General features: G+C 46.5%; 1 protein-coding gene across 1 annotated transcript; it reads right to left on the bottom strand.

The window, feature by feature from the left end:
- Window positions 1–6,040: 6,040 nt before the first annotated feature.
- Window positions 6,041–8,035, bottom strand: LOC119972264 (T-complex protein 1 subunit zeta-like). Its single transcript, XM_038808670.1, has one exon. The coding sequence runs from the start codon at window positions 7,804–7,806 to the stop codon at window positions 6,241–6,243; it is 1,566 nt and encodes a 521-aa protein (XP_038664598.1). The 5' UTR covers window positions 7,807–8,035; the 3' UTR covers window positions 6,041–6,240.
- Window positions 8,036–9,977: the final 1,942 nt, after the last annotated feature.

Below are 9,977 nucleotides of genomic sequence, written 5' to 3'. Positions count from 1 at the left end.
CCTCTGCTGGGTACAGCCCCCTCTCCTCCATGGTGTCCAATTGTGGAGGCACAGATAGTATTGAGGAAGCAGTGGGGTCTGCAGAAGGATTTGGACAGGCTAGGAGAGTGGGCAAAGAAATGGCAGATGAAATACAATGTGGAAAAGTGTGAGGTTATGCACTTTTGAAGGAGGAAGGGAGGCATAAACTACTTTCTAAATGGGGAAATGCTTAAGAAATCAGAAGCACAAAGGGACTTGAAAGTCCTTGTTGAAAATTCTCTTAAGGTTAACGTGCAGGTTGAGTCGGCAGTTGGGAAGGCAAATGCAATGTTAGCATTTATGTTGAGAGAGTTAGAATACAAGAGCAGGGATATACCTCTGAGGGTGTATAAGACTCTGGTCAGATCCCATTTGAGTATTGTGAGCACTTTTGGGCCCCATATCTACAGAAGGATTTGCTGACCTTGGAAAGGATCCAGAGGAGGTTCACAAGAGTTATTCCTGCAATGAAGAGCTTGTCGTATGAGGAACAGTTGAGGACTCTGGGTCTGTACTCGTTGAAGTTTAGAAGGATGAGAGGGGATTTTATTGAAACTTACAGGATACTGCGAGGCCTGGATAGTGTGGATGTGGAGAGGATGTTTCCACTTGTAGGAAAAACCAGACCCAGAGGGCACAATCTCAGATAATGGGACGATTCTTTAAAACTGAGAGGAGGAGGAATTTCTTCAGCCAGAGGTTGGTGAATCTGTGGAACTCTATGCCACAGAGGGCTGTGGAGGCCAAATCACTGAGTGTCTTTAAGACAGAGATAGATAGGTTTTTGATCAATAAGGGTATCAGGGGTTATGGGGAGAAGGCAGGAGAATGGGGATGAGAAAATATCAGCCATGATTGAATGGTGGAGCAGACTTGATGGCAGAGTGGCCTAATTCTGCTTCTATGTCTTCTGGTCTTATGGTCCAGCAGCGTCTCAAGCTCAGCATCCGTGACTCACAGATGGTGTGTGTGGGGAATGAAGTGTGTATATGCGGCTGCCGCTTGTCAGCCTCCTGAGTGTCAGTCGCGAATTTGGCGAATCCTGTATTGTTTCTCATTGGAAGCAATCATGTTCCGCGTGGCGCTGGTGCAAGCCCCTTAACAGTCACTGAATCGGTCCAGGCACAGCACCAGTTTTGCTGTCCTAGAATTCCGCGAATCCCGCCCCAGCGTCAACACGGAATTTCAGGAACAGAGAATTCCACCAATTGTATATGTATTTGGTGCAGTAAGGATTTAAAGCCTGGGTTAGTGTGTGACTGCTGTGGACATTTTTTTTAAAATCCTGGTTTGAAAGGAAGCAGGCTTTTTGGGACTGAGGTACAATTGAAGTATCGTAAAAGTTGGGCCAATGGAATTTTATTTATATAAATGAGGTCCCTTAGGAGTAGATAATTGGAGATATTGCATTTATTTTATTCAGATTATGCAGTTAATGGGAGAAACCAGGGGGCTGAAGCAGACAGGTGTTGAGTTTTCAGTTTAAGATTTGACTGTGGACACATTAGCAGGTGCTCTCAAAACACTGATTTTTTAAATCTGTCGGTGAATGGGAACAGTTTCGCTCAAAACAGTGAGTTAAAGATTTTCTTGTGAACAGGACAGGAGCAGTGACTCAAAGGCTAGCAGGTTAAACAATAATTTCAGACAGGCAAGATTCTGCAAGCGGGGTCCCGAAGGATAACTCTTTCTCAATAATAATAATCGTCATTGTCACAAGTAGGCTTACATTAACACCGCAATTAAGTTACTGTGAAAAGAAACCGTGTATCCAAGATATCTCTATTAAGCAAGTATTCTTGGGTCTGCTAACTGTATTTTAAAATGGGTTTTCACCTGAGACAGGTTTTGCTTGAGTGTGGATAAAGGATAGCATTTAGGATTTATTGTTTCATTGCATTGTTCAGCATTGTTTAAAGGGTAATTGTAAGCTATTTTCTGTATGATGCTAAAGTTATTTTAATTCTGTGTTCTGCTTTCTCCCTCCCATCTTTTTAAAATAGCAGGATTATATTCGCTACCCTGTACTCCTCTGGGGCTGTTTGAGAATCTACAGAACTTTGAAAGATTGTATCCAGTACACCCACTATTTTGATGGCCACATCCTTTATCAGTGCCTGCAGGTGGATCAGCGTTCAGTCCCATTAATTTCTCCAGCACTATTTTTTTAGTAATACTAATTTCCTTCAATTTCCCATACTCATTAGACCCTTGGTCCCCTAACATCAAAGCAGCTTTTGACTAAATGTGGTATCAAGGACCCCTAGAAAAACTGGAACCAGGGCAGCACAGTGGTGCAGTGGGTTAGCCCTGCAGCCTTACGACGCCGAGGTTCCAGGTTTGAACCCAGCTCTGGGTCACTGCCTGTGTGGAGTTTGCACATTCTCCCCGTGTTTGCGTGGGTTTCCCCCCACAACCCAAAGATGTGCAGGGAAGGTGGATTGAACACACTAAATTACCCCTTAATTGGAAAAAATGAATTGGGTACTCTAAAAATACTTTTCACTGTACCTCGGTACACGTGACAATAAACAAATCCAATCCAATCTAAATTTATATTTAAAAAAAAAGAAAAACTGGAATCAATGGGAATCAGGAGAAAAATCCTCCGCTGGTTAGAGTCATACCTGGCACAAAGGAAGATAGTTGTGATGGTCGGAAGTCATTAATCTCAGTTCCAGAACATCACTGCAGGAGTTCCTCAGGGTTTTGCCCTAGGCCCAACCATCTTCAGCTGCTTCATCAGTTACCTCCCATCATAAGGTCAGATGTTCACTGGTGATTGCACAATTCGCTGATGATTGCACAATGTTCAGCACCATTCAGAGGCTGGGAATTCTGCTGTCAGTAACTCACCTCCTGACTCCCCGAAGCCTGTCTACTATCTATAAGGCAAAAGTCAGCGGTGTGATGGGACACTCTCTTGTTGCCTGGATGAGTTCAGCTCAAACAACATGCAAGAAGCTGAACACCATCCAGGACAAAGCAGCCCACTTGACTGGCAATCTTTCCACAAACATTCACTCCTTCCACCACGGAGGGAGCAGTTTGTATCATCCACAAGATGCACACCAGGGTTCCTTAGGCAGCACCTCTCAAACCAAACACCACTATCATCTAGAAGGACAAGGGTAGAAGCATGGGAATGCCATCAGCTCCAAGTCGCTCACAATCCAAACTTACAAATATATCATTGTTCATTCACTGTTCCGGAGTCAAAACCTTCACAAATTCCTAACTCCCTAACAGCACCATGGGTGTACTTACACCACATGGACGGCAGTGGTTCTAGAAGACAGCTCACCACCACCTTCTCAGGGCAATTACGGATGGACAATAAATGCTGGCCTCGCCAGCAACATCCACATCCCATGAATAAATAAAAGATATGTTGTAGCTCTACTAGAAGGGCTTGCTTATGGGAGCTGTTAATTCTGGAGCAGACTTCAGTACTATTGCCAGGATGTTGTCAGGGCCCAGAGCATTTGCAGTATCCAGTGCCTTAAACAGTTTTTTGATATCAAATTGGCTGAAGACTGTGATTTTTAAAAAATTCATTCATAGGACATGGGCATCGCAGGCTATGCCAGCATTTATTGTCCATCCCTAATTACCCTTGAGGGGGCAGTTAAGAGTCAACCACATTGTTATGGGGTCTGGAGTCATATGTAGGCCAGGCCAGTTAAGGGCAGCAGATTTCCTTCCCTGAAGGACATTAGTGAACCAGATGGGTTTTATGACAATCAACAATGGTTTCATGGTCATCATTAGATGCTGGAGACCTCAGGGTAGGCTAACATGCATCATTCACATGCTAAATCTATTTGAAGGTGTTTGCAAATGCTTCAGTGTTGTTTTTCTGTACTGATGTGCTGGGCCCGTGCCACTGTCAAAAGGGAGATGTTTATGGAGCGCGGGGGGGGGGGGGGGGGGGGGGGGGGAGGGGGGGGGCGTGCCCATAATTCTAGGACTTCAGCAAATGATGGTTGCTGCCTGTCTCTGGAGATGGCCAACTTTGAACACACCTGTTTGAATTTGTTACCTCAGTGACTGTGTGATTGTTATCACAGGAGCACCGTGGTTAGCACTGTTGCTTCGCAGCCCCAGGGACCCGGTTGATTCCCGGCTTGGGTCACTATCTGGGCGTCTTCTGCACGTTCTCCCTATGTCTGTGTGGGTTTCCTCCAGATGCTCGTTTCCTCCCACAAGTCCCAAAAGTTGTGCTTTTTAGGTGAATTGGACATTCTGAATTCACCCTCGGTGTACCCGAACAGGCACCGGAATGTGGCGACTAGGGGATTTTTACAGTAACTTCTTTGCAGTGTTAATGTAAGCCTACTTGTGACACTAATAAATATTATTATTACAAACAGCGCTAACCACTGTGCTACCATGCCCCCCCATATTATTATGATTAATTGTTTCAGAATAAACTGATAAAGTGAGCACAGAGCAGAAATACTGCAGAAAAGCCCAGGAACAATAGATCATCATAGAATTTACAGTGCAGAAGGAGGCCAATCGGCCCATCGTGTCTGCACCAGCTCTTGGAAAGAGCACCCTACCCAAGGTCAACACCTCCCCCTATACCAATAGCCCAGTAACCCCACCCAACACTAAGGCCACTTTTGGACACTAAGGGCAATTTATCATGGCCAATCCACCTAACCTGCACATCTTTGGACTGTGGGAGGAAACTGGAGCACCCGGAGGAAACCCACGCACACACGGGGAGGATGTGCAGACTCTGCACAGACAGTGACCCAAGCCGGAATCGAACCTGGGACCCTGGAGCTGTGAAGCCATTGTGCTATCCACAATGCTACCGTGCTGTACCGTACCGTGCAATGGGTTACATCACCTCAAGCCAGAGATGGAACTTGGGCCTTCCCTGCACCACATTGTAGATCAGCAGACTGAACATTGCCTTGTATTTGAAATCAGTTTGCTTTTGGTGCACACCTGTTGCACGTGTTTGATGCTCCAGCTATAACACAAGATATCAACAGTTTGACAGAATTGCAACATTTCTCAACTTGCCTGTATCCTGTGATCGGCATTAACAGGAAAGAATGCTGACCATCGATGTTGTAATTTTACTTGAATGTAAAATGGCTGAGGCCAGCAGCAATATTTTTTGTAAAGCTGGGCCCTTGCAAACATCAAGATGCAGAAGATACAGCACACAAACAATTTTGTCCCTTTTAAGATGTGCAGTTATGTTTTTAAAAAAGATCAAAGTACTTTGCATTCAAATGGGTAGATTGCACACCACAATAAAGACTTGGGGTGGGATTTTCCAGCCTTCTTCACTGGGAAAATCACATGCAAAAGGTCGTAGACTTCTTCAGGGCCAGAAGGTCACTCTGATAGCCAACTTCCACAGGAAAATCCACCCACCTCGGGGGGGTGGGGGGGAGGGGGAGGAGGCTGTGATGATTACAGAGAATATGAAGCCTCATATTCATCCAAACCTTTGAAACAAAAAACAAATCCAATACTCCAGATGCTGGAAATCTGAAATGAAAACAGAAAATTCTGGAAACACTCAGCAGGTCTCTGTGGAGAGAAACAGAGTTAAAATTTCAGGTCCATGATCTTAAATCAGTTCTGGTCTCCTCAGTATTTCCAGCACTTTTGTTTTTTTATCTGAATGATTAATTGAAAAACAGGATTTATTACGCTTAACTTTCAAAAGTAGCAACATTTAATCATGGCAATAATTTTCTGAAAGTCTACTTCATACTTATCAATATCCACTTGAGCTGTCTTCTGACATATCAAGATGATTTTTCAGGCAGATTTAAATTACCTGGTATATATTAGGTTACTTTTCTTAATTTTAACAATTGATTCCATTATTTTGCTAATTATTGATGCGAGTTAAACAAATCTGTGGTTATCAAGATATATTTCACCTTTTAAATAATTGGATGTCACCTTGAATCCAACAGGCCTTTGCGTATTGGTGATTCCTTCACAAGACACTGGACTAAAATAATACTGAAATAATACAGTCCAAAGGCAAATTGATCATATTTATTTAATTTTAATCAAAACAACTTTCCTTATCCATTTCAGATGTGTTCATCCTTCACCACATACAGTACATTTCAATTTTTCCCCATTTCATTTCTTTCTGTAACTTTTGATTTGCATTCTGTCAAATTCAATTCAGTTTTGAAATTGATGACATTTTGATCATCCAGTCAGATCCATTCACTTTTTACCTGAAGTCATCCCAGTTCCTACAATCTCATCTACTAAGAGGAGGTTGCTTGCTACGGCTGTGCAGGTATGTATCAACTGATGTTTGACACAAGCATTGTCCCATACAGGAGTCTCCCAGTCTACTATTAACTCACCACTGGATAAATCAATGCCCACTGGTAGGGTAGTTTGTTGTTCTCTGCTCAGGGCCTTTGACACAATCTCTTGAGGGTCATACCCTGCATTCTGGGCCAGTGTCCTAGGGATGATAAGAATGGCATCAGCAAAAGCTTGAAATCCAAATCGTGCACACCCTTTGACCTTAGCTATACGGTTGTTTAGTAGCTCGCTTCCAATGCGTATTTCAACAGCTCCTGCGCCAGGCATGGCAGCGCCGTCCTCAAGGGTATTCTTCATGGCCCACATCCCATCGCGAATGCTTTGCTTGATCAGGGTAATTGTGTGCTTATTGGGTCCTTTAATAAGCAGTGTGACGGATTGGGGATTGTCACACTTTTCGATAAATGTGTACTTGCTGTCTCCCAGTGTCTCCTCATACACTAATCCTGCATGGCCCAAGCACTCTTCAGTCAGATCCTCCACAGAGTTCACTGCCAGACCTCCGCATGCCAGTGGCAGCCTCTCCATATTCCTCCTCTTGGCCCTTCGCAGGGCTACAATACCCTCCTTCACAAACATCTCAAGCGACATAGGGTCAATGCCTTTCTGGTTGATCACAGCAAATCCTTTGTCGGAGTCACCGCACACCTTTCTCTTTAGTGCTATGATCGCCTTCACTCTTTCCTCAATGAACTGTCGCTCAGCTTTCACAAACTTTTCCCTTTCCTCGACATTCTTGTAAAAGAAGCCCGAGTTAACTTCTGTTTTCTCATGTTCCAGAGACACATTCAGGGTGAGGATGTAAGCATCCTCCAATCGCTTCTTCATTTCGGGATGGCGAGCACCATGATCTAGAACCAGCCCTTTGACCAGGATAGTGTCACAGTCTGTCTGCTGTTGCATCTCCATTATTTCCACCAGGTTTAGGTCAATGGGCTGTCTGTAGTGATAAATAGATGTCACTGCGTCCACCACCAGCTCTGTCAAGCGATCGGCCAACTCTGGGTCAACCTTCGTTCTGAGCGAGGTGCGAACTACTTTCTCCCTGATTGAATTGTCTTCATCTTCCCACAGTTCCTCAAGGCACGATATTGCTTCTTCTTTGGCCAATTCCAATCCTTGTACGATAACTCGGGGGTGGATTCCCTCTGAGATGTAGCGGTGGGCCTGTTTCAGGAGTTCCCCGATGATTAGAACAGCAGAGGTGGTTCCATCTCCCACAGTGTCATCCATAGCAGCCACAGCCTGGGCAATAAAGGCGGCTGTGGGGTGTTGGAGATGCATCTCCCTGAGGAGCACCCCGCCGTCTTTGGTTAGTTTGATGTCTCCAGCGCCGGAAACTAACATTTTCATCGTACCTTTGGGTCCCAGGTTTGTTTTGAGCAGCTCCTGCAGCGCCCTGGCCGCACTGACGTTAATACTGAGAGCCGTCTCTGCTTTCCCGCTCAGGGCCATGGTCCAGACCGAGCAGCAAGGCGCCCCACTCTCTCAGCTTCTCGGATGGGCGCGGCCACGGACTCCAGGCTGATTCCAAATCCAGTTTGCCGACACAATTCCTCTTCCTTCACTAGGGTTATGGTCACAGGGAGGGGCCTCAGCACTGACCTTATTCCTTCTTCTGTTACTTTCCTGTTTGCATTGAAACTATCGTTGTCACTTCAGTGACACGTATTACAATTGCGCGCGAAATCTGGCAACTCTCCAGCCACGCATAAACTTTGAACCATGACGAAGCCATTGAGGAAGAATGCACTCCAGCCAACAAATGTGCCATTCCAAAGATTATCGTTTATTTTCTTGTTGGCAATCTCTGCCCACCAGTATTAAATTGCGTTTTGTGTTTTAAAATGCAATGTTTTTAATTCATGAGTGTGTCATGTGGAAACATGTAGTTGTGTGAATCAGTAAGATGGACTGTTTGAGTGGGAACTCTGGCTGTCTGTCTCTCTAGAAACTTTTACGGTGCTAGCCAGATCTTCCGGCTCCGGATAGATGGAGATCGGGAGATGGGCCGTATGGGAAGTCCCAACACAAGCTCTGTGGAGATTCTGTTGGAACTTCCATTGGGTCATAGCCCAGTCCGAAAGAGCCTCAGGGTGGAATTCTCCTGAAAGATGGCAAAGTGTCAGGCCCTGACTGAAAACCGCAGAAACACAGCCAGGTTTCCATCCCGGGGCGAGATTCTCTCCCCCACGGCCCATTTCTCAGTGGCGGGAGTGTGGTGAATGTAACATGATAATTCACACTATATCTTTGTAAGTGCAGTAGCGTTATCCGACCACTAAGGGAGTAGCTCTGGGAATGCTCAGGAACTTGTACAGGGCTCCACCCTTGGCTCCGCCTATGACTCCTCCCCCTAGTGCTGCTGTATAAATACTCTTGCCCAGAGTCAGCCTGAGGTTCACTGAGAGTTCATCAACGGGTAACAGGCTGGCTCTGTAGTAAGTAGATTAAAGCCTATATTCATATCGGAAACACGTGTCTGGTGAATTGATGGTTCCATCAATTTAATCTACTTAAGAACAGTCAAGATCGATCATGGAATCAGCCCTCAAGCCTGGACGCCTGGAACTCGACCCGCAGGATGCAGAGGCTAAATAAATCTTCTCCCACTGGCTGCGGTGCTTCAAGGCCTACCTGGCAGAAGCGAGCACAGCCGAAACGACAGAGGAACAGAAGTTAAGTCTACTGCACGCGAGGGTGAGCCACAGAATCTCTACGCAACTAAACTCGGCCGGTTCATATACTGCAGCGCTAGCAGTACTCAATGAGATATATGTAAGGCCCATTAACGAAGTTTACGCATGCCATGTGTTCACGACTCGCCGCCAGCAGCCTACAGAATCACTCGCCGAATCTCTAAGGGAACTCAATAATTTGTCCAATGACTGTAATTACCAAGCGGTTACCGCGGCTGAACACAGGGAACTTGCTGTACGCGATGTTTTTGTAGCGGGCCTCAGGTCTAATTATGTGCGCCAACGACTGCTGGAAAAGGGGGCCCAAGACTTAGAAACGACTGTGGAAGCTGTTACCACGATGGAGGTCTCCTTCTGCAGCCTTAACTCTTTTCCCGCGGACCCCGCGACCCAATCATGGGCCCCCGACCAGCGACTCCCCCAGGCCTGTGCTACGCGGCCGCCCAGCCACCATGCTGCCCAGCCAGCTACTATGCTGCTCCAGCCTGCCATTTCTGCGGCGAGAATCAGCACCCGCGGTATCGCAATGCGACCTGCAGCAGCTGCGGGCGGAAAGGCCATTACGCAAGAGTGTGCCTCGCAAAAAGGGCCCCAGCTTCAAACTCCCCAGCGGCACAAAGTAATCGCTCCTCATACCCGCAGGCCCGCGGGGCCCGAAACGCTGCGGCCTATGCTCCGACTCCACCCCCTCCCGCCACGTGCGATCCATGGGGGCTGCCATCTTGGCAAACCTCCACCACGCGGCCGGCCACATGCGACTCATGGGGGCCGCCATCTTGGACACCATCTTCCTCGCCGCCCGCCACGTGAGATCCACGGGCCCAACCTGCATCTCCACGCTCGGACAACTGATCGGAAGAATACGACTATGAACTCAGAGGGCAGTCATCACGAGGCCACTCCAGCACAGCTGATCGAGCCGCCGAC

The sequence above is a fragment of the Scyliorhinus canicula genome, chromosome 10 (assembly GCF_902713615.1).
Source record: "Scyliorhinus canicula chromosome 10, sScyCan1.1, whole genome shotgun sequence".
Taxonomy (NCBI): Eukaryota; Metazoa; Chordata; class Chondrichthyes; order Carcharhiniformes; family Scyliorhinidae; genus Scyliorhinus; species Scyliorhinus canicula.
Note: the sequence above shows the minus strand (reverse complement) of the source record. Positions and strands in the feature narration are given on the sequence as shown.

Bases quoted from the DNA above. Each gene is read 5' to 3' on its own strand.
- LOC119972264 (XM_038808670.1), bottom strand. From the start codon at position 7,806: ATGGCCCTGAGCGGGAAAGCAGAGACGGCTCTCAGTATTAACGTCAGT.